General features: G+C 41.7%; 1 protein-coding gene across 1 annotated transcript in view; it reads right to left on the reverse strand.

Annotated features, from left to right (window-relative positions):
- Positions 1 to 613: 613 nt before the first annotated feature.
- ITPRID1 (ITPR interacting domain containing 1) overlaps positions 614 to 25,333 on the reverse strand; it is an 87,167-nt gene continuing 62,447 nt past the window's right edge. Inside the window, exons 11-16 of the mRNA XM_040471581.1 lie at positions 10,241 to 10,323; positions 7,879 to 9,171; positions 3,386 to 3,513; positions 2,067 to 2,178; positions 1,477 to 1,600; positions 614 to 1,053 (exon numbers count right to left, since the gene is read on the reverse strand). Coding sequence (XP_040327515.1) covers positions 857 to 1,053; positions 1,477 to 1,600; positions 2,067 to 2,178; positions 3,386 to 3,513; positions 7,879 to 9,171; positions 10,241 to 10,323 — 1,937 coding nt within the window. The 3' untranslated portion in view covers positions 614 to 856. The remainder of the gene's footprint in view (positions 1,054 to 1,476; positions 1,601 to 2,066; positions 2,179 to 3,385; positions 3,514 to 7,878; positions 9,172 to 10,240; positions 10,324 to 25,333) is intronic.

The raw sequence follows: 25,333 nt of genomic DNA on the forward strand, positions 1-25,333 counted from the left end.
AGGTTCCTTCCCCAGAATTTCACATGGCTTCCTCTTCCTCACTCTTTGGGTCTTGGTCAAATAGCCTCCTGTCAGCAAGGTCTTCCTTGTCACCCTCAGGAATGCCATATGCTTTTCTTCCACACCACCCCCTACGTTGTTCCCACACTATCCTCTCCGATGGCGTTTGTCAATATTGAAATTATCTTACTCATTTGTTGTTATTTTGTCTCTTTGTCTAACATCTTGGCTACCAAGATACATATATCTTGTCTACCATGTATTCCCTCTGCCAGGAACACAGTAGGTGCTCATTTATTCTGTATTGAATGAATATTGAAATATTGAGTTTCTCCTGGGTTCAACAACAGTAGAATATATGTATATTTAAGTAGGCTTCATGCCCCAATATGGGGCTTGAACTCATGACCCTGAGATCAAGACCTGAGCTGAGATCAAGAGTCAGAGGCCTAACTGACTGAGCTACCCAGTCATCCCCAGAGTAGAATATTTAAAAAAAAAAATTTTTTTTTAATGTTCATTCATTTTTGAGAGAAAGACAGAATGAGCCGGGGAGGGGCAGAGAGAGAGAGAGAGACAGACAGACAGACAGACAGAATCCAAAGGAGGCTCCAGGCTCTGAGCTGTCGGCACAGAGACCGATGCTGGGCTAAAACTCATGAGCCCCAAGATCATGACCTGAGCCAAAGTCAGACACTTAACCGACTGAGCCCCCCAGCTGCCCCCCAGAGTAGAATGTTTTCAAAAATAGATGAAGAAGAATTGATAGACACCTTTTGGGGGGAAATTTAGATTTCCTTGTCTGGTGAGAATGTGCTCTTATGTTTTGCAGGAAGGTCATCAAAACGGCTCTGATCTAGAGGAAGTCATTTGTATCCTTTTCTCCAATAGGACAATTTGACAAAGGGACTGGACCTGACTCAGCCTGAGCGGGAGGAGACATCCTGGTGTTGCTCTTCCAGGTGGGTGGAGAACAGGCAGCCGTATGGGTCACGCTTGAGCTGGGAACCTGCTGGTATTCGCCCAGAAGAAAGGCAACCCGGGAGGCCATGGCTGAGTGGATTTTATTTTTTTTTAATTTTTTTTTTCAACGTTTATTTATTTTTGGAACAGAGAGAGACAGAGCATGAACGGGGGAGGGGCAGAGAGAGAGGGAGACACAGAATCGGAAACAGGCTCCAGGCTCTGAGCCATCAGCCCAGAGCCCGACGCGGGGCTCGAACTCACGGAGCGCGAGATCGTGACCTGGCTGAAGTCGGACGCTCAACCGACTGCGCCACCCAGGCGCCCCTATTTATTTATTTTTGAGAGGGAAAGAGCTTGAGCAGAGGAGGGGCAGAGAGAAGAGGGAAGCACAGAATCGGAAACAGGCTCCAGGCTCCGAGCCATCCGCCCAGAGCCCGACGCGGGGCTCGAACTCACGGACCGCGAGATCGTGACCTGAGCTGAAGTCGGACGCTCAACCGACTGCGCCACCCAGGCGCCCCAAGGCTGAGTGGATTTTAGCACACGAAGTCTGGCCATTGTTTTCTTCTGTCCAGTTGCAGTGATGCAGATTTGTATAGTGTTTCCATTGTTCCTCTGTGAGAAGCTCAAACTGCTACAAGGAAAATAAGGAAAGAAAGAGAGGACAACTTACCATATTTGTGCCAAATAACTAAGCCGGACTTGTGGGAAAGGTACCCATGGGCAGGGAATTCTCTAGAGTGGGCTCTGTGAGCTAGCAGGAGCTTCTGGAAGTGACTAAGCCATACTAGCTCAAAAGTTGTGTTTCTTATTCTCTTTGGGGAAATGGCTGATAATATTTATCTCTTATTTACAAGGCAGGAGGAAAGATTGGCATAGGAATTAGATGACCTGAGTTCTAATCCTGCACTGCCATCAGCTAGACAGCCACGTGGCCTTGAGCCAAGTGATGCACTTTTCTGGGCTTCAGTTTCTTTATATTTAAAATAGAGGCACATAACCCTAGCATCTGAAATGAATGTGCAATCAGGTTTTGATTTAACGCATCCCTCCTACGGTGGGCAGGATGTGATCAATCTTCACACCCCACTGCCTCGTACCAATAGAATCTCGTCTTTGATTTGCCGAGCCCGGTCTCCTAACTGAAACTCCAGCTCCTCCACCTGCTGCCGCAGGGCCTGGCGTAGAGTCTGCAGTTGCTCTGCCTCTTCCCTGCACAGAAAGAATAGAAAATCACCAAATTTCACATCACCTCCAAGCGCAGTCCTCCATCGTCCCTCTCAAGATGGAGGTCACTCCTCTGACATTTCTTTTCTCGTCTCTTCTTTTTTCATCTCTCCTTTTCTCTTTTCTTCTCTTTTTTCTTTTCTTTTCTTTTCAGTTTATTTATTTTGAGAGAGAGAGAGGAGAATGCCAAGCAGGCTCCGCAAGGTCGGCGTGGAGCCCAATGCAGGTCTCAAACCCACAAACCATGAGATCATGGCCTGAGTTGAAACCGAGAGTCTGAAGCTTAACTGACTAGTCACCCAGGTGCCTCACTCCTCTGGCATTTCTTAAAAGGGAATGTCACCTTCTTTATTTGTATCAGTTGCAGACATAGGTATATTACCAGGGCAGGTTTTCTTTCTTTTAAAATGTTTTTTTAAATTTATTTATTTTTGAGAGACAGAGCTTGAGCAGGGGAGGGGCAGAGAAAGAGAGAGACACAGAATCAGAAGTAGGCTCCAGGCTCTGAGCTGTCAGCACAGAGCCCAATGCGGGGCTCGAACCCGCAAACCATGGGATCATGACCTGAGCTGAAGTCCGATGCTCAACCGACTGAGCCACCCAGGCGCCCCAGGTTTCCTTTCTTTTTTAAACAATTCTACTGCAGAATAATTTGCATCCCACAAAATTTACCTATTTTAACAGTATACTACAATGATTTTTAGTAAAGTTGCCAAGTGGTATCTCTCACCACCAGGCAGTTTAGGAATGCTTCCATCTGCCCCATAAAAGCTGTGCCCCTTAACAGTTGAACCCTATTCCCACCCTTCAGGACCAGGCAATGGCTAATCTACTTTTGGGATATATGCTTTTAATCTATGTGAAAATAATGCAGATTTTCAACATTGACATTTGCATAAGTCCCATTGACATCAATTGAAGATATCCTGCTGGCCACCCCCCCTCTTCCCAGCTGACTGCCCATCCTCTGACCTCAAATAGCCTTGGCCTTAAAGAGTAAGTGTTGCTATCTAGCAAATAGCTCTCACTGACTCCCACTGAGAAAGCAAAGACAAGAACAGGAAAGCAAAGGAAAAGGACTCATTTCTCATTAATCCTGCTCCCTGGTGCTCATCTGTCCTGCCCTGATTACCTTTCCTTGCTCCAGGTGTGTGGGCTGCTACTTACTTTTATGACTCTCTTCAATAATTACCTTTCCTCCTCTGACATGTCCCTGTAAAAGAGTGCCTGCTGTCCTGTAAGGTGCCGTTCAATTTCCTCTAAATGCTCCCGGAAACACTGGCACACCGTCTTCATGGCTTCCATCTCCTGGACTGTGCACTGAGAACAATTAGAAAAGAGCTGAGAAGGGAGTCCTTCCTGATTCACTGCAAGAGCTCACCATGGCGGAGCCTGCCTTCCCACTTGGGCTCCCTGGTCTGCAGTGGAGCCCTATTGCTAGTGTGTGGGGGAGAAAAGAGGGAAAGGCCAGCCTTTGGCTTCTCCGGGCTAGTGGAGGCAATACTGGTCTGGGACAGAAGAGCAGCTGTTATAGGACGGCCCTTGGTGGCATCATGTCCCAGAGACAGAAAGGCTGTCTGGAGGACTAGGTGATGTGGGGGTGCGAGGATGTAGATAAGGGAGAGCAGTAGACAAACGCCCAGAGCGAGGGCTTGTGCTTAGAAAAGTTGAGTCTTGTTAAATCTTGTTTAATTTGGGTGCTGAATACTGCCTCACTCTGAATCTCAATAACATCGAACACATCTGTCTGGATGGTATGTGTTTGATTAGAGAAAGTCTGCTTAGAATATTTTCTTATTAGTCTTAGCCCTGCTTAACCACAATCCCTGGTGGTGAAATCTGCAGGATCAGCTCCATGTAGCTAACAAGCTCATCTGGAGTAAGGCAGACATAGATGAGGCATCCTACTCTCTTCATGAAGTGAATCTAGAATTGAACTCTGTCTATTCTCCCTATCCTGCTCCTTATTGCTCCTGATGTGAACCGTTCTTTAAATCGTACTTTCTCTGCATGACTGTGCTTCTGCCTTGGTTTCCTAATTTATGTCTCTTCCTGCAGCCCCTAAACCCAGTCCATTTGTCAGGAACCTCACGATTTGCTGAATTTTTACTAGTTACCCGCCTAGTTTTCCAGCCCAGGTTGGATCATGCTTTGAATAGATGCATGATCCAGAACCCCAGCATCTCCATCCATCTGACTTTAAGTGACATTAATGCTTTTTAGACTGTAATGCTCTCTCTCCCAGGCCTGGTAGAGCTTCTGGAAAGCTCTTTAATTTTTTTTAAATGTTTATTTATTTTTGAGATACCAAGAGAGACAGAGCATGAGGATGGGGGGCAGGCAGAGAGAGGAGATACAGAATCTGAAGCAAGCTTCAGGCTCTGAGCTGTCAGTACAGAGCCCATATGGGGCTTGAACTCACGAATGGTGAGATCATGACCTGAGCCGAAGTCGGATGCTGAACTGACTCAGCCACCCAGGCACCCCTGGAAAGCTCTTTAAAAGAAACTGATTTTCATGGCAGCCCTCTTTCAACTTCCTCTTATTCCTTCCACAGAGACTGGTCTTACAACTGTGTTAATTCCTCTTAGCCCTGTTTTTAGGAAGTCCCAGATTTCTTACTCTTGTCCCCAAAACGCCATGGTCAAATCCTGGCAGCCTCATGGTTATTTTTACTAAAATTGTCACAATGGATATATTTTCCTTCAAGTGATGTTTTTCTACTGAAAACTCCTCATCATTTTGCTTTGAGAGTTCAGTTTTGATTCCGTCCTCTAATATTTTTATATGAAAAACATACTTTACATGGCAAAACTCTCAAATTACTTTGGCTTCAGTGTGAGTTCATTCGAACCAGGTAGAGGAGTCTTTGAACTGTTATTGATGTTGACAAGCATGCTTGAAAGGTGACCTCAGTAGGGCTCTTGAAACCAGAAAAATCTTAGAGGCCACGGAGGGCTCTTATTATGAGAAGTGTTCTGAAACGGAATGGCAAACTGACTTGTCCAAGGTCAAAAAAGGGCAGATTTCAAGCCCAGGTATCCTGATTCATTTATTCTCTTCTCAAGATCTAACTGAGTTATAGCAGGGATTATTAACTACAGTGTAGCTGGACACAGGGAGAAGTTATTCGTTTCTTAAGAGTGAGTTGTTTGAATGGTCCTAATTGACAAGTTCTAGGGATGGTGAGGCCAGGGGCATGGAAATATGGCGTTCAAGTAGGCTGAGCATTAGAGACATTAAATATTATGCTTCATCTAGTTATTTTAGGGTAACCCTTTGTGATTGGAAGCCATGCAGGGCTGGGATTTAGGAGTAACTGATGGCCATTTGGTCCCGGAGAAGGGAGTGATGTGGAAGATTCTGAAACACTGCCATCTTCTGGTCATTTGGAAATACTAAAGCTACATTTCAGCTCTAGAACAGGTATAGAAGTAGTTTCAGAAAAAAGGAAAAATTTCGGCAAGGAAAACAAAAAAGAAGTTGTTTTGAACTCTTTTTTCCAATATAAGTGTTGGGTTGTAACCCAAGGTTAATTGAAGGCCTACTTTGCTGACCCAAGCCCATTAAAACAGACTTTAACTTCAATAGTAAGAGCAACAGCACCAGAAAACATTGAAACTTCACTTTTGAGTTGGCTCCGATTACTTTCTACGTTCTGTGTATGCTTCCTTTTTATTTAAATCTAAATAATAAACATTATAGAAGCATTTTCTAATATCTAAAAATCTTTTTCAGATAATATCATTTTCTTTACTGGAGAGTTTTTTTAAATTAATAACTTATTATAAAGAATTCACACACATATATAAGAATTAATCATACCTACAAACCATTATTTTAGATGACTCACAGGACAACAAAAATGGAATCTGCCAATTAGTCAAATGAGTCTCTGCACAGTTACATATTTCTCTGTAAGGGGATGAGATGGGGATTTTTTCTGAGTCTTTTATCTAAAATTGCACTTACTTTCAATGCGCAGCTGGAACTTCCATTGACAGGTAAGAGATAGTACCTATCCCTGCCTATAATCTTCATGTGGTTCAAGATCCATTTTCCAGATAATTTTTTTTATAAATAATTTTTGTAGTCCTAGTTAGCACTTAGCATCTGATTTAGAGACATTTTTCTCCAGAATATTTTTCAGGCCTTACAAACCCAGACTCACTCACCATAGATGGCTTTTCTCTTCATTCTTGAGTTTGTTCTTCAGTTTAAGTAGCCTCCTCTCATGGGTGAATGCATTCCCCCATTTTTACTTGCTTTTCTGCAAGTGTGTGTGTGTGCATGTGTGTATACCCGCACATAAGTATAATAATGCACGTGTGTGTGCTGATTATTTTCTTTGAATGTATGTTTGTGGTTCCTTGAATCTAAATATGGAGAAATGCACTGTCATCTAATAGAACCTGACATGCTATGCATTTCAGGATGTATAATGTCAGATCAAGTTGTTGTAAAAATTGCATCAAAAAATTTTTTTTAATGTTTATTTTTGAAGGAGAAAGAGACAGTGTGAGCGGGAGAGGGACAGAGAGGGTGGGAGACACAGAATCTGAAGCAGGCTCCAGGCTCCCACCTGTCAGCACAGAGCCCGACATGGGGCTTGAACCAGTGAGATCATCACCTGAGCTGAAGTTGGACTCTTAACTGACTGAGGCACCCAGGCGCCCCCTCATTTTTTGGGGGATAATTGTGAATTCTAGGAGGAGAGCAGGCTAAGGTAATGTGAGACAAGGTTTTAGAAGACATGAGCTGGTTGTATGGACACTCTCATTTAAACGCCTACTCATTTGAAAGCCACACACAAGGCTAAAGATGGTCATTGTGCATAATGAGATGCAAAACCCCTGTATTTTCTGCAGAAGTGCTGATGTCTCATAGTGTCAAGTGAAGAGAAAGGTCTATTTCCACTTGCCAGATCTCTCCGCACAGCTGGGGCTACGTGGGCCCAAGGTCATCTGTTAACACCAGCTAGAGAAATGAGGAGGGCTCTGTCTGCATGGAGGGTCACTCACCCCTGGCACTGGCCCAGGCTTAATTGGTGGTCCTCGTTCTAATCAGTGTCTTCCTGCCTGGCTTCCAGAGCCAGTCCTTATCCTGTACCTGGCTCTGAGCTTCCCCCCATGCTATGTCTCAGAAGCAGCCATACAATTAGTATTTTCTAGGGCTTTCCGTGTGCTGGGCACTGTTTTGAGTGCCTGAGTGTGCTGAGTGCTTCACAAGCAATCTCTCACTTAACCTAAAACAAGCCTGTGTTGGTGGCATGAATAGTCTCCCTATTTTACAAAACAGGCTCAGAGAGCGTTCATACCTTGTGCTAGATTATTCAGCTAAGTGAATTTAGGACAGAGAACTGTTCAATCAGACTGAATTGGAGATGAGGTACAGATGCGTTACTGTTTATAACCTTACACATGACTTTATTGTTCTAGATCCCTCTGTAAATGGGGATTAATAATGAAATTTGCCTCCTTACTTCAGAAGGTGATTGATTGGACGCATCAGATAAGAAGAAATTTGAAGGCATATATGGTAGGTTATAAAACACTTTACAGGTACTACTCATGATCTGAGATAGAAAGGCATGCCCTCAGTGCCCGCATTCAGGAGGCCTGAACATTATCCCCAAGGTGGTATCGCTCCATCTGTCTTCCCGTCTTTGCAGAGATGAATACTTACAGAACACAACTCCCTCACTGTAGTGTCCTGAAGGACGTTCAAAGTCTTCATGAACTGGGCCTCCAGATGATTATGGAAGCATGGGCAGTGCCTACAGGCTGAGGGCGCAGGGTTGGGGCTCTGCCTCTCTGAGTGGCAGTGCGAACAGTGATGACAGCAGACACAGCAGTGAGCGGATACGGCATGGCTGATGCCCGCTGGGTAGATACGAGGGCAGCCTGTGTCTAGAGAGGCAGATTTGGTGAGACTTGGGGCCGAAGAGCAATGCCAGGGCCTAGGCTCACGTATATAGGTCTGAATGGAAACATCACTGCACTGTCTTGATTCTGTCTCCAGTCCTGGTTCTGTTGTGGGGACAGGGTCACACAGAGTGCATTCTAAAGTTGTTCCTTTAGAATCAGTCCCCAGAGCCACAGCATTCTGAGCAGCTGATGCCAGATTGGAGGACATCTGGACGGTCACAGCCTTGGAGCTAACAGTGTTTGAGTCAGCATTTGGAGGAAGGTTTTCCATCTCAGATTCTGCCCTAGGTGGTATTTGACCCAAAGCACTAAATGTTGGCTTTGCTTGGGGAGTATCTCCAGCCAGTTTGCCTAGGTGGGGAATGGACTTTTCGGATATTTGAATGAGGTCAACTGTATAGGGCACAATGTTACTGGGCTTGGGGTCGTGCTGTGGTGGACTTTCTCCCATCGGTAAGATACTGTTGGTGTCAGAATAAGTTTTACTGCCTTCTTCTTCTTCGGTTGGGGCCTCAGAGTCAACATGGAGGAACTTGTTGTGAGCAGGTTCCATTCCAGGTGATCTTTGGAACTCGCAGCAGTGGCTTTGCACATGTGTTTCCCTAGACCCCTCAGGCTTCAGCAACCCGTCCTTCATTTTTGCGATATGGGTCGCCATAAACCCCAGAGGACAATCATGTGTGGAGGTGACTGTGCCCACCACAGTCTCACATTCAGTTGGGGGCATGGGTGGGGGCTGCCTCACGTGGCTCCCTTTCCCCGAGGGCTCTCCCCCTCTGGTGGTCCTGTGAAGGGCACTGTCCGGAGTCAGTGGCCGTGGTGGCTCCTCCATGTCATCAAACTGAGACTCTTTCTCCGCCATTTGTATCGAGGCCTTTTCTTCCAAGAGACTCCAGCCTTGATATGGAAAGGATGTGCTCACCATACCCTTGTAATCAGACTCATCTGACTCTGGTTGGCAGCCCTGGGGTGAGACTGCATGCTGGCTCTGATCCCTCGGCTGTCTACAGCCATCCTCAGCAGGACTCTGGCTGCTTGGCAAGGAAGGCATCTGTGTGAGAAACCAGGATAAAGGCAAATGGGTCGGGAGGGTGGTGGAGGCACTCGGTTTGAGAAGTGGGTGTGTCTGGGGCACCTGGGTGGCTCAGTCTGTTAAGCGTCTGACTCTTCATCTTGGCTCAGGTCATGATCTCATGGTTCATGGGTTTGAGCCCCACCTCTGACTCCGAGCTGCAGACCCTGCTTTAGATTCTCTCTCTCTCTCTCTCTCTCTCTCTCTCTGCCCCTCCTCAGCTCACACACGCGCGCTCTCTCTCTCTCGGAAAAAAAAAAAAATGTGTGTGTCGTTTCTTTATCATTACCATTGACTTAGGAGTCAGGAGATCAGGGTTACAAATTCAGGTGTATGTTAGTTTACTACTTTAACTGGGACCTTCTCTCTAGGAGGCTCACCTTCGTTATTTAGCAAAGTCAAAAGAAAAAAAAAAGGAAAGGAATGCTAAGCTTTATGGCACCTTGCTTTTTTTTTAATTTGTTTAATGTTTATTTATTTTTGAGAGAGACAGAGTGTTGAGTGGGGGAGGGGTAGAGAGAGAGGGAGACACAGAATCTGAGGCAGGCTTGGAGCTGTCAGCAAGGAGCCCGAGGCAGGGCTCGAACTCAAGGACTGCTAGATCATGACCTGAGCTCAACTGGCTGAGCCCCCCAGGTGTCCCTATGGCACCTTGTTTATTGTGACTTCATCGTCCCCTGTCCCTTGGGTGCCTAGGGTGCATATCTTCTTTTTTTTCTTTTTAAATTTTTTTTCAACATTTTTTATTTATTTTTGGGACAGAGAGAGACAGAGCATGAACGGGGGAGGGGCAGAGAGAGAGGGAGACACAGAATCGGAAACAGGCTCCAGGCTCCGAGCCATCAGCCCAGAGCCTGACGCGGGGCTGGAACTCACGGACCACGAGATCGTGACCTGAGCTGAGGTCGGACGCTCAACCGACTGCGCCACCCAGGTGCCCCAAGGGTGCATATCTTCTAAGGGCTGGTTGCCCTTTTCCAAATGTGGCAGCGTGTTATCTACTTATCTTTCTTTTTACTCCTATTCCAGCCCTCCAGGGACTTTCTACCTGCAGGGGCAGTGGTTCTGGTGGTTCATCCAGGAACCCGCTGCTGTCAGACTGGCAGCTGTTTTCTCTGTTCACTGTAGCACCTGTAGAAAGAAATAAAGAGGCCTGGAGTAAGTGAAGGGAAATAGGCTGTCAACAGGACTGAGATCAAACCCCCTCTGTGCCCGACAGGCCGTAGATCCTCATAAATGCCCAATGCAGAAATGTAGATGAAGGAGGGAATTACAAGGATTTACTTTATCGATTGTCAGAGGGCCCATGGAAAATCGTGCTACTGGTTTCCTGATACAAGGAGTAAAAACATGAAATAAAGTAAAAAGAACTACCATCTCTTAAAACTAAATAACAAATGATTGTGATGCGTCTTGACTAAGGGGAAGAAAATCCAGCAGGAAATGCATGTGTCTTAAATGCCACGCTGATAAAACAATAAAAAACAAAATGTATATATCTGTGTGTATATATTTGGCAATGAACTGAATGTTATGGCCCCCAAAAGTCATATGTTGAAATCCTAACCCCCATGGTGATGGTATTAAGAGGTGGGGCCTTCAGGAAGTGATCAGGAAATGAGAGCCGAGGTCTCATTAATAGAGTTAGTACCTTATAAAAAAGACCCCAGAGAGGAGAGCCCCCTTGTCCCTTCCACCATGCAGGAACACAGTGAGAAGGTGACCATCTGTGGACCAGGAAGTGGCTCTTCACCAGGCACTGAAATGGCCCAGCACCTTGATCTTGAACTTCTAGCCTCCAGAACTGGGAGAAATACATTTCTGTTGTTTATAAGCCACTCAATGTGTGGTATTCTGTTATAGCAGCCCTAACTAAGACATGTATATCTTCTTTCTTTTTTTTTTTAACGAAATGTTAGATAAGAACCTAGCTAGCTTCATCTGGACTCTATATGACTACAAGTCTGTGCTCATGTTTTAGACTGCTTCTCTTGTCATTGCAATAGGCTGGAAGGGGCAGAGAAAGAACAGTGTTAAGTGAGGGCAGATAACAACTTTGTAAACATAAGCGTCTGGAAATTCTAAATCTATTTGAACTTTTTGCACAGAGATGTTACATTAGCGGGGGTGGGGGATATGGGTGGCTACTAGAGGATCAACTTGCTAAAGATTAAATTGTAGGATTTTTTTACTGCTCTTTAATAAGAAATGCTTCATGGGGTTAGAAGAGGAAGTCACCTGGGCAGAGGGCATTTGGAGAATAGCTCTTCTTCTACAAGAAGCAGAAAGAGGAGCCTCATTTGTCCTAGGAGAAAGGTTGGGTGTGGGTCTAAGTGAGAAACAGGGAATTTACCTTTGCTTGAAGCACTAGCTGCTGCAGAGGAGTTAAAAGCAAAAAGCACACAAACAAGCAGTCCAACCTCTGCTTAAGTGTTCTGGATCCAGCCCTCAAGGGAAGCCCCACTAATAAGGGTAGCAGCACCTCATCTCCTTGTAGGACTCTCTCCCACCAGTCTTAACTGCCCATCTGTCTGAACAGAGATAATTGGTGGAGATGTGGTTCCAGAGGTGGTCGCCCCAACCCAAATTCCAACTATCCCATCCTGGGGTCAGAGTAAAGAGAAAGAAGCTTAGCTTTGTAGAATCTAAGTTTATAAACTCCATATTCTTTAATTCAGCCTCCATTAAAGTGAAAATCTAAAAATCAGAGACTGCAAGTTTTTTTTTAATATGAAATTTATTGTCAAGTTGGTTTCCATACAACACCCAGTGCTCATCCTAACAGGTGCCCTCCTCAATGCCCATTACCCACCCTCCCCTCCCTCCCACCCCCCATCAACCCTTAGTTTATTCTCAGTTTTTAAGAGTCTCTTATGGCTTGCCTCCCTCCCTCTCTAACATTTTTTTTTCTTCCCCTCCCCCAAGGTCTTCTGTTAAGTTTCTCAGGATCCACATAAGAGTGAAAACATACGGTATCTTTCTTTCTCTGTATGACTTATTTCACTTAGCATAACACTCTCCAGTTCCATCCACGTTGCTACAAAAGGCCAGATTTCATTCTTTCTCATTGCCAAGTTGTATTCCATTGTGCATATAAACCACAATTTCTTTATCCATTCATCAGTTGATGGACATTTAGGCTCTTTCCATAATTTGGCTATTGTTGAAAGTGCTGCTAAAAACATTGGGGTACAGGTGCATCAGCACTCCTGTATCCCTTGGGTAAATTCCTAGCAGTGCTATTACTGGGTCATAGGGTAGATCTATTTTTAATTTTTTGAGGAACCTCCACACTGTTTTCCAGAGGGGCTGCAGCAGTTTGCATTCCCACCAACAGTGCAAGAGGGTTCCCGTTTCTCCACATCCTCTCCAGCGTCTATAGTCTCCTGATTTGTTCATTTTAGCCACTCTGACCAGCGTGAGGTGGTATCTCAGTGTGGTTTTGATTTGTATTTCCCTGCTGAGGAGTGATGTTGAGCATCTTTTCGTGTGCTTATTGGCCATCTGGATGTCTTCTTTAGAGAAGTGTCTATTCATCTTTTCCGCCCATTTCTTCACTGGATTATTTGTTTTTTGGGTGTGGAGTTTGGGGAGTTCTTTATAGATTTTGGATACTAGCCCTTTAATATGAGACTGTAAGTTTTTAATAGCTGAAACCTAGAGCGATGGGAGAAAATTTGAGAAAACAATGTCTTTAACCTTGCTGTTACCTCTTATTCTATAGTTAATGGTAAAACATGGAAAATGGTTTCTGGTTATAGACTTAAAGAAGACTTCTGCTTCTGGCAAGCTGGAGTAATAAGAACTATATTTCCCTCCCCTGAAACAACTAAAAAACCGGACAAGGTATGTGAAAAAATGGTTTCAAGAGTACAGGCATCAGATAATTAAAAATGGCTGTAGCTGTCCCTGAAAGTCAGGAACAAATAATGTGGGCCCTATGATCACTCAGCTTCCTGCCTTGAGACGGTTTGCAGGCTGTGGTGTAGGGAGGGAGGGCAGACCCAGACAGAACCTGGCAGACTCCCTAAGTTGAAAAGATAAAACTAAGAGTCTGGAATGGCTGAGCCAGCTGGAGTTTGCAGGGAAGAGTGGAAGAGAGGAGAGATCTTCACAAAGAGATAACTCACAGAAACCCCCCTTAGTATTTACCGGAGGGCTGATCAGCTCCTGAGGAAACACCAAAGACTAGGGAAAGAATCACTGTAAAGGATTAGAAGACACAGTGCCTACCACTCATGCAGGCCTGGAATAGTGCAATGCTTCCATCAGCCAGATTCCCAGCCTCACAATTCTCAGAGCACTGGTGAGGCAGAGTACTCAGAAGGTCTTACTTCAGGAGTGAGGACTAATTAAGCCTAGAATGAGCATTTCCCCCCACATCACAAATCCTAAAAGTGAGAGTTGAAAGGATCAAACTGTTTCCCAGTAACTCAGCTGTGTCCCAGACCTAAGCTCAAGCATATTTATGGAAATAGAGTAATATCTAGCACCCACAAAGTAAAATCTACAATATCTGGCATCTAACAAAAAATATCAGGCATGTAAAGAAGCAGAAAAGTATGACCCATAGTGAGGAAAACAACCCAATAAACTGAAACTGACACAGATGTTAGAATTACCTACCAGGATAATGGTCTGACTATGGTCCATATGTTTAAGAAGCTAGAAGAAAGATTAAATATGATAAGGAGGAGACTGCTGGATATTAAAAAATACCCAAATAGAAATTCCAAAAATGAAAACTACAATGTCTCAGGTAAAATACATATTGGGTGGAATTAACAGCATTTTAGAAATTGCAGGAGAAAAAATTCATGAAATTGAAGACATAGCAGTAGAAAGTATCCCTAATACAAAACAGACATTATAGCTTTCAGCCTTTTGGCTAAGGTCAAGTGTAAAAAACAGAGATTAAAGAAAAATTTCTTTAAATCAAAAGAGCATCCGTGAGCCATGGGACAAGCCAAGTAATGGAACATGTAGGTCATTGGAATATCCCAAAGAGGAGGGGGTGCACTGGAAGAAATGTTTCAAAAAAAAGTTTCTTTCAAGATGTTCAACAAACCCCAAGCACAAGAAATATATACCAAGAAGAAAACTGTACCAAGCTACATCAAAGTGAAATTTTCCAACACAAATGATGAAGAGAAAAGTCTTAAAATCAGCCAGAAACAAAAAGACACATTATACACAAAGGAAACAAAGTTAAGGAAGGCAGAGAGTTTCTCCCTGGAAATGATCTAAGTGAGAAGACAGTGGAGTGACATCATTGCAGTGTTGTAAGAAAAAAAGGTGCAGGTAAGTTTTAAAGATTTTTTTTTCAATTCTCTAAATCTTTTAAAATAACAACTAACTCTTTAAACAAGGGGCGCCTGGATGGCTCAGTTGGTTGGGCCTCCGACTTCAGCTCAGGTCACGATCTCACGGTCCGTGAGTTCGAGCCCCGCGTCGGGCTCTGGGCTGATGGCTCAGAGCCTGGAGCCTGCTTCCGATTCTGTGTCTCCCTCTCTCTCTGCCCCTCCCCCGTTCATGCTCTGTCTCTCTCTGTCTCAAAAATAAATAAACGTTAAAAAAAAAATTTAAACAAAAAACACTAACAGTGTAGTGTAAGGTTTATAACAAAGACCTAGGAGAGTAAAACAAACAAACCAACAATCACCTGTTATAAAACTGAGTAGTTTATATGGAAGGAACTCCCTCTGAAGTTTCCCTTTAACTATGAGGTACAATCTTTACAGAGACCTTAGCCTGGGTAACAGAATACTTGTTTACTTGTTGACAAAGTAAATAGTGTATACCTGTTGTATATTTATTATAGGAAATTTACTTGTGTAATATTTACAGAATATGGTATAATATTTAAGACTTCACTGCTCTTGTTATAATTAACGCAACCAATATTAAAACTCTTCTAGAGTTTTAGTTTTTTAGTCTTCTAGGCTCTTAGTTTTGTCTTTCAAATCACCTATTTTTCTCCTTATATCAACTATGGCTATGAAATAAATGATGATTAGGGCAGAAACCTTTCAAACTCTCAATGCAGAATGTCAAATACTTTTTTGGTACCACCCAAGGGCCCTGATCACTTTGGCTGGGGCCTATCCACTGACTAGCCCTCCAGAGTGGATGGCTGATCGTCAAGAGTTTTCTACACAAGACTCCTGTTCCAGTTTACGTGCTTTGGGACCCACATTCTACTTAGCCCCCAGAACCACTTTGCAGTAGACAGAGCATGGGACAGGAGAAAGTAAGAAGGGACTGATTTTTACCACTCACTCTCCGTCCTCATACCATGTAAACGTTAAAGGGCCCAGAGATATTTGATAGCTGGGTTGAACCTTGCTGAAGGACGGACAAAACAGCTTTGGAACCTCTTCCTCTTTCTATATGTTTTGGTGCAAGATTTGCACCGCAAGCTGTGAAGGACTCCAGGTACCTCATTAGTCTTTGAACTTACTAGATAATCCCTAACCAATTACTATTATTGAGTATAAGCTTCATATAAAATGGTTGCTATTCCTCTTCTTACAAGTCTAAGATGAAATTGTGCATTCAAGTACTAGAACAAAATTCTATGTTGGAGTTCATTCCTCCATATGCTGGCTGGTCCATATCAATCTGGTCCAAATGGAAATAAACAACCACTAACATAAAGGGCCTCTAAAAGGTAAAAAGAGTAATTTCCTCTAAGATGGATGTTTAAAAATTATAACCGTTACCTTAAGTTAATTACACTAGTGCAAAGCACAACAAACAAAAACAACAAAAATAACCTCTGAAACTCATTTAAGTGTATTTGTGAAACAACCAGATTTTGAGAGTTTTTCTTTGATGGTGAGATCAAATGGTGGAATTGGGCATAGTTCTCCCAGGAATAGAGGCTTGTTTATCCTGTATTTTAGGAGTCAAATACATGCATCTGAATCATTTAGAAAGAGTCACCAAGCAAAATGTGGGCCAGTTTACAGATGGTTTAGTTTCTTCAGAAAACTAAAAATCTTTCTTGCCTATAAACCACCTTTTTAGCAACTAGACAATAAACATCTTGAAATTGGGTTTGCAAAATTCTAAACATTCCCTTAAGGTTGTGGCAATTAAATGATACAAAGGGTGAGAAACTTCCCCACCCAGGGTGGCTACAATAGATCAATAGATGATGAAACAAACAGACAAATTCAAACGTGTTTGTTTGTTACTCCTATGTCCTCACACCTAATAAGTGATATGGAGAGCAAGACTTATGGGAAGACAGTATGGCCTCTGGTGGGAGTGATGGAAGTACTACCAGCACCCCCAGGCCAACCCAGCTCAGTTGCTGAAGCCATCTAGGCCAGGTTTGGGAGAACTTTAGAAGCCTCATCACCTACAATGGAATTTTCCACAGACTCTTAATATGCCCAAGAACTACAGCTCCTCCTTAATTCACTAGGTTGGGGCCTTGACTTCCCACCTTACCTCTACCTACCAGTCTTTTTCTCCTAGCTAGATCTTATTATTCAAACCCTCCACTACGGGAGGGACCCTGTTCCAAACCACCATCAGCCATCTTATGGGTTTGTCATGCCCCTTTTAGACTGCTGGGTCCCCCACTCTGCCAATCCCGTAACTCAAGGGGGCTAACTTCTCTACGTCATATGTTACTGAGATCCATACAGGTCCCATAACTGAGTCATTTAGAAAATCTGGAACCAGATCTACTAGATTCAGATTCTGACTCATTTATTAGCTGTGTGATCTAGGGCACGCCATTTATGCTCTCTGAATGTTTCATCATGGGAAAAAGAATAAATGTGGTAATGATAGATTGCTTGTGGGTTGTGATGAGGGTAATATTTAATAATACATGTTGGATACACGAATACTTGAAGACTTTCTGTAAAAGATTATATATATATATATATATATATATATATATATATATATAAATTTTTGTGACAGAGTAACATTACCAATTAGAATTCTGTCACTATTAATATCATCAATAAATTATATTAATAACAATAATATTAATAAATATCATTAATATTTACCATTATTAATATTTGTTAGAAATGACTTTTTTCAGCACAGGACTGTCTTCACAGAGTTAGATTTTAGCATCCCAGGTGGGTGGACCCTGCCTGGGTAAGACTACTTCACTGCCTAATAAGTTTGAAACATTTCTGCCCGCCAGGAGACAGATGCCTCAGGCACTTTGCCTGAATAATCAGCAGGTGGCAGCATTACACCAACCACAGAACAGAGGAGCCAGGGCCCTGCCCTGAGTCTCTGGAATGGCTAAAAGTAGTCAGAAAAGTCAACTCAAAGGGTTGCTTTTCTGAGCTGAGCTGATAATAACTTCTGAATCCTAAGTAGAGAGTTTTACTCTCAATGTAGTCTGAGTTCCTAGAGGCTCAGGAGAAAGGAAGTCTATGGAATTGAAACATAAATGAGGGAGGGAGGAAAAGAAAAGGAGTCTTTAGGGGGTGTACCAAGTGCTGGAGTTGTATAGAGCAGAATAGTTCAGCCTTAAATTGGGGCTCACTGTCTACATGGATCTATTATACTTCACCGATTTCTTTGCCATGTTCCCCTCCCTTCTGCCTCCTAGTGGGAGAAAATTCTGTGACAGCTCTGTGGTGAGGTTGAGTCACAGAGGCCAATTATCTTGGAACTGGACTGGACATTACAGACTATGCAAACTTAGATGCCTCAGGAGCTGGGCATGGCATAAACTTGTGAAGCAGCTAGAATGCAAGACAATAGGGACAGTGTGAAGTGTCTGGACTCCAGAGGCTGTGTTCCCCCAAAGGCATTTTAAAAATGAATTTTACATGTTTTATAGAGCAAACAAAAGTCAGTTCTCCAGGTTGGAAGATAGAATGGTGTCACCTATCATCCAATGCAGGAATCCCTTCCAGAACATTCCTTACAGATGGCCATCTAGCTAGTGCTTACACGTTTGTGGTGACAGGGACCTACTTCTATCGAGTCAGAGCATATCATACCTAAAATGCTTCTTATATTGAGCTGAATCTGCTTTAGCATTTTCCATTTCTTGGTCACAGTTTGCTCCAGGGAGTAATACCGAACATGTTTAATCCCTTTTCCTCAAGACAGCTCTCTTGTACTCTCCAGGCCTTTCCTCCTCAGCTTAAATATCCCCAGATCCTTTAAATCAGCCCTCACAGGGCAGAGTTTTCAAGCCATTGTCTTGTACTTTTGAATAAGCATTACCCAGTAATGTTTGCTATACGATCCAGGACTCAGAACTAGATTCAGTAGGTGCGATGTGGTCTGACCAACATGGAGTACAGGAGGATTCCCCTTTGCCTACTTCTGAATATTTCACTCCTATCCACACAGCCCAAGGGTTAGTCTAGTCAGATGGGTTCCCAGTTGAGTTATACTGAGACCAGTCTCTATTTTGTTTTCTTGTGAAATTTGGTCTGGCTAATCCTGTCAAGATGATTTTGATCTTCATTCTAAAATCTGTTGGTGTTACCTTTGGCTTTGAAACCCATTCTTGCTGTGAGCCAAGCCACTGAGAATACTCTGAAGAGAAGAGGCACGACACAGAGCCGGGGGGTGCTCTACTGCAAACCCTCGTTCTTTCATTTCACAAACGTTCACTGGGCCCCTGCGGGATCCTACACTGTTCTAGAAACTCCTGCACAACATCAACAAAGGTACCCGCCCTCACAGAGCTTATATTTATCTTGACTGTGATCCTAGAACTGAAGAATGGCTGAGAACATTTGTGATTGTGGCAAATATTCCTGAAGCAATTTGATTCTTCCTTCTATGCCAGCAGGTTTGGACGGAGGAGTTTCTATCCTATCAAGATTTCTACATAAGGTTTTTATAACTTCCATGAGTGCCTTCTCGACATTTTTGTCTCAACCTCTTACCTGGGAATTCTTCCTTCCTTTCTTTTTCTTTTTTTTTTTCTTTTCTCTCTTTCTCTCTTTCCCTTTCTTCCTTCTCTCTGTCTCTGTTCGTTTATTGCTCTAGGCTTAGCAGTCTTTCCTCTGTTCTTTAGTGAGAATGAACTTTCTTTATCATTACCAAAAAAAAAAAAAAAGAGAGAGAGACAGAGACAGAGACAGAGACACAGAGAGAGAAGCTGCTTCTCTAAGCTGCTTCTTTTGGCTTAATACCATTAGTTGTTTTTTAGCATTGCAGAAGTAGTACATGCTGGTGAAGAAAATTATGAAAATGAAAAAATGTCAATAAGAAAATAAAAATCACCTATACTCTAACCATGCAGGAAAATTACTATAATATGTCTATAGGTCTTTAAATCCATCACAGATTCTTTGTGCACCTGTCTTTGTGTGTATTTTGTGAAATTAAAATCATAACAGACACAATTTATAATCTGCTTCTTTTCACATAATAGATGTGAGCTTTTTTCTTTCCAAAAATTCCTTATAATGTGTGTGTGCACATGTGTGTGGTTGTGAACACATGCATTTCTTTTTCAGACTGTGGTATAAGAATTGTGCCACTTGTGTGGCAAATAACTGGGTAGGTTTCTGTCTGTTTCTATGCCCTCAAGCAGCTTGGAGAGCTGATACTGTATTATTTCCTTAAACTTTTAAAAGAGCTCAGCCATAAAACCACTGACTATGGCACATTTTAAAAGATACAATTTTTTGATAATTTTTAATTTTGGCAATAGTTACTAATATTTCAGGATTTCTACCTCTTGGATTGATAGTAATTCTTACTTTTCTATTTTTATTTTTTATTAAATTTTTTTTAACATTTATTCATTTTTGAGAGACAGAGAGAGACAGAGCACAAGTAGGGGTTGGGCAGAGAGAGAGAGAGAGGGAGACACAGAATCCGAAGCAGGCTCCAGGCTCTGAGCTGTCAGCACAGAGCCCAATGCGGGCCTTGAACTCATGAACCGTGAGATCATGACCTGAGCTGAAGTCAGACATCTAACCGACTGAGCCACTCAGGAGCCCCAATTCTTATTTTTTTTAATTTATTTTCTAATGTCATTAGTCAGATAATTTATTTTCATTCTAATGTCTCTAAAAAGAGAAAAGACTATGTCTATGCCTCTTAAGATAGCTTTGGACTTATTTCATAAGTTTTTATATGGTCCCTCTTTTTTAAAAAAATTCCATAGTATCTAATAGTAATGCTGTCATTCCTGTTTTCTTTTTCTTTTTTGCATTGGCATACGTTGTGGTATATTTTTGCCCATTCATTTTTCTTTTAGGTTTTCTGTGATTCCTTATTTTAAATGTCGATAAATTTTTAAGTGACTTTTGAGTCTTTTCCTTTGTTAGATGCACTATTCCATCTATAACTACTTTCATAAGATATGCATTTGGTCTCACTGTTTGTAATTTTATGTTTTCTATTTTTATAACTGGAATTCATTCAGCAAATATGTGATATACTTGATGAAAATCTGAAAATAGGCATCACTTATAGTTCACGACAATCTCTTCTGCTGAGCTGGCATTCAGCCTTAGAATATTTAACAGTTCGACATTACCAATGGCTGATACAAATCAGTGAAAACTGGGATACGAGTAATAATGTGGATTTGCTATCCTACTGTTATAGTAATAACCCCCAAACATCACATTTAAGTAGACCTGGTTTTGAACTGCACCATAAATAGCTATCTCAGAGACTTCAGTGAGGATTAAAGGCAATAATATAAAACACTTATCCTGGTCCTGGCCTTAATATTTGGTAGTATTATTAATATAATTAAATTTTAATGTTTATTCTTTTGCCAAGTATACTATATTTTCATGACTGCTGTTTCCCCTCTGGTAATTCACAAAGCATGTAGAGTGTTTTTAAATTAAATTGGTGATAACTTAAAATATGCAAACATTTCAAACTACAATTAGCAACATTAAGAATTAGCAGTACGTATTGACTCCCTAATTAATCTGTATTTGTTGAAAATTATATTTTCTTCTACATTCAGCTTTCTATGATATGATTTGGGTTTTAGATCCAGGATATTGTTGTTGAATTATTTTGTCATGTTTCTTCTAAGAATTTTCATGGCATTTGCATTATGCCTATGTAATTTATAATTCCTGAGACTTTGTTTATCTGAAATGATGCTTTACTAAATATACGACAATTTGAAAGGGTATAGAATTCTTCAGCAACAAATTCCAATTTAAAATGTGCCTCCACTATCTTCTGGCATCTATTAAGAGGATGTTTGTTGAGAGGTTAAGTGAGCACGAAAACCCCTCTCTATTGGTCCCATGGTCTGACCATTGTATTTAAAAAAAAATTTTAACGTTTATTTATTTTTGAGACAGAGAGAGAGCATGAACGGGGGAGGGGCAGAGAGAGAGGGAGACACAGAAGTGGAAGCAGGCTTCAGGCTCTGAGCCATCAGCCCAGAGCCCGACGCAGGGCTCGAACTCACGGACCGCGAGATCATGACCTGAGCTGAAGTCGGACGTTTAACTGACTGAGCCACCCAGGCACCCCTGACCATTGTATTTTTAATTGCATTATTCGCACTGCTTCCTCTGGCATCTCTTCAATACCATTTTCTTAAAAATCATCATATCAACAAATTACCTTGACAATTGTTGAAAACGACACTATGGAGTAATATATTCAAAGGGAGTGACTTGTGATGTTTCTCTCTGCTCCCTCCCCCCTCACAAGCTATGTTTCCACCCACAAGAGAAAAGAAGCCAGTGTGCCTGGAGCTAAGTGGAATAAAGTAATTAGGGGTTTGGTCATGCAGAATTTTGGAATGAAACAGGTTAGAATTCTAATTCAATTACATATTTCTAAAACAGAACATTTTTAAGAATCTATAAAGATTGTATTGTTTCAATTACATATCCTCTTTGTCTACATAGATTCTTATTTATTAGATATTCCTGAGACAAAAAAGAAGGGGCACAGATCCAATTTTTAATAGCAAACCTGCATTCATTATCATGGAAGAATGTAATGACACATTTAAATTTAGATCCAGTGCTTATCCTATATTTGAAAATAGAAAATTAGAAGTTCCCAGGGTAAAATGAACAATGTCCCCATCACCATCTTAGGCAATGGGTGGATTGCAGATTTTGTAATGCTGATTTTTTTGTAGCTTTTAATTTCTGTACTGATTCGACTGCCACAGTTGTAGAGACAACCAGTCCAAATGTTTTTCGTTTTTTGTTTGCTCTAGTCTGGGAGCAAACGTTATTCCTGCTTGAGTTAACCAGTTGATTGGCAGATGATTATGTCAAATCCTCAGATAGGAGGAAGTATCCCTTTTATGTGGCAGTCTACTTCATCAAAAGTAATAATCCAGGGTTCAAAAAGGAAAAAAGAAAAAACCAAACATTTAGATTCACCAAGCTAGAGAACTAAGAGATTCTTCAAGAATCAGGCTTATGATTTTCATCTAGCTGCATTCTAGGGGACAGATGTGAGACTCATGGCTGCATCCGAGACAAAGGGGGCTCTCAGGGAAGCCAGCTGTGTGCTGGTGCTTTCCATTCACCCTTCCTTACCTTCACTGCCTCGCTCAGGTCATTCTCTGCCCCGTCTGTGCTCCAAGCTTGCATTTGTGTTCCACTGATGGAAGGTGCTAAATAGAAGTAGGAGGTTGAAGGGCAGGGGAAATAATATGGAGTATTTATTCACCTACTTCCTTCAAGGTGCTTTTTGAAAATGGCTGCATTCCCTTTTTAGTAAGAGTCTTGGTGAGGTGTTCTCTTCTAAGGCTTCCACTTGGATCTGGCTCCAGTTGCATGATTCTGTCTGTCTTTTCAGACATGGCCTTGTACTCTTGTTAGTCTTGGGGGTACTTCCCAATCTCTTACTGGTTCCTTCAATCCAGCCCACCATAGTAAATAATTTCTTTTCAAATTCTTTTTAGTCAAACACTTTGATATACTTTCTCTTTCCTGTTTGAGTGATATACCCTATACAATCAACCTGACAACTAAAAATGCCTTGCCATGATTAATTTTCTCATAGCATTATATTCTTTCATGTTAATTCTGATTAATCTGCTTTTTAATAAAAAAGAGGTTTGGGTTTTTAGGGACCTCAACTCACTCAAGCTTGGAGAAAAGATGAACAGAGGATTGGGCATTGTCCTCCATATTTGTAATATTTACTCACTTACTTCTCTCTGTCCTGTTTATGCTGATGATTCTCTAGAGAATATCTTCCATGTCAGCTTTTTCTTTTCTTTTCTTCTTTGCACTACTAATGTTCTGCTACCAAGCCTTTTTAAATTTTGGTAAAATTATTTTATATATATTCCCATTCATATAACAACAACCATTTACTGATTGGCTACCCTGTGCCAGGCACTGGATGGACAATAAGGAGAATTGAAAGATGCAGCCCAGGCTTTGAAGAGCTTGTCTACTGGACAAGCCACACATTAAGGATAGCATAGATGCTAAGGAAAAATACTAAGAATGCTTTTCTATTTATTTGATGGCAATGAAAAATATCCCAGGACATCTTTCCCAACATATGTTTTCTTTGAAACACACAATTCACAAGGTATGCCTCCTAAACAATAAAATAATCTTAAAACTGATGAGTAGCTACCTTCTAGAAGAAGTTTGTTATATTTATTCATTCATTCCACAAACATTTATCTATTGAGTGCTTACTGTGTGCTAGACAATGTACTAGATTCAGAGGACACATGGTGAATAGGATCCTCCCTCTCCTTTCCAGGAGTTCACAGTCTAATGTTCTGAGAATGAACTTTGAGGATGCCAGTGGCCCTTACAAAGAATAAATGGTCTTATAACAAGAGTTTGGGGGCACATTTAAAACTAAGTCCCTTTAACCTGAGGCCCCAACAGCACTGGCTTCTCTGATAGAGCATGGTTTCATGGACATGTGAAAACTGTTGGATTTAAATGCTAAAAGCTATTTAGAACAGAAATTTTGAATAACTACTACAGGGGGGAACTCAAATTAAGCTGTTGTATCCACCTTTGGGATGTTCATGATAGCAAAGGGAAACATGATAACAAAGGAAAAGGACAACTGCAGATCTGTAAATAGTGAAATACAAGCAAAAACATATTAGAAAAACTTATTTCTACCTAGTAGCATCAGATTAGGTGCTATTTAGGCAATTAGGCTAATTACAGTGATTTAAAATGTTATTCATGACAGGGGCACCTGGGTGGTTCAGTCGGTTAAGCGTCCAACTCTTGGTTTTGGCTCAGGTCATGATCTCACAGTTGGTGGGTTTGAGCCACACATTGGGCTCTGTGCTGACAGTGTGAAGCCTACTTGGGATTCTCTCTCTCCCCCTCTCTCAGCCCCTCCCTGGCTTGTGCTGTCCTTCTCTCTCTCAAAATACGTAAACTTACAATACAATACAATACAATACAATACAATACAATACAATGTTATTCATGGCAGTTCTGGGAACATAAGGTTATATACCCAAACTTGAAGTATAATTGTGGTGATAGGGTGGCCAACTACAAAGTGACTTTTCAAAAGGAGTTATACAGTTGGTCTAATTTCAAACAAGCAATTTTTATGTTTTTAGTCACACAAAATATACTCCATTACTTTATGTGTTGCTATGATTCTCTTTCCTGGTCTTTGCTCATACAAAAGGAAAACCAGAAGATGCATGCACAGTAACAGATTTGGAGGCTGAATTCTTTTTTTTTTTTTTCTTGGCAGAACATGTTTTTGCCAAGATTACAACCCACTTGAACTTCTGTCTGTTCTTTGATTTTAGAATCAACTTGGGTTCCTTTTAACACTGGAAAAATCACAGATTGAGCCATACGTAGATAAAGAAGTCTTAGCAAAGTTTGCTGAAGGTTTTTTTTTAATCGTCATTAAATACCTGTAAATAAAGAACCTTCTTATTAACATTTAACGTAGCTGAATCTGAAATATAGTGTTGCAATTTTGGGTGAGATCATTTTATTTTGATGAAGCATTTATAACATAACTTTATAAAGGAAAAGATTTTTAAAAAGATATCATATGATTTCACTCTTATTTGGAATTTGAGAAACTCAACCCAGGACCAGAGGGGAAGGGAAGGAAAAATAAGATTAAAACAGAGAGGGAGGCAAACCATAAGAGACTCTTAAATACAAAGAACAAACTGAGGGTTGCTGGTGGTGGCGGGGGGGGGGGGGGGGGT

Source organism: Herpailurus yagouaroundi, unplaced genomic scaffold, assembly GCF_014898765.1.
Source record: "Herpailurus yagouaroundi ecotype Mexico unplaced genomic scaffold, PumYag 100, whole genome shotgun sequence".
NCBI lineage: Eukaryota > Metazoa > Chordata > Mammalia > Carnivora > Felidae > Herpailurus > Herpailurus yagouaroundi.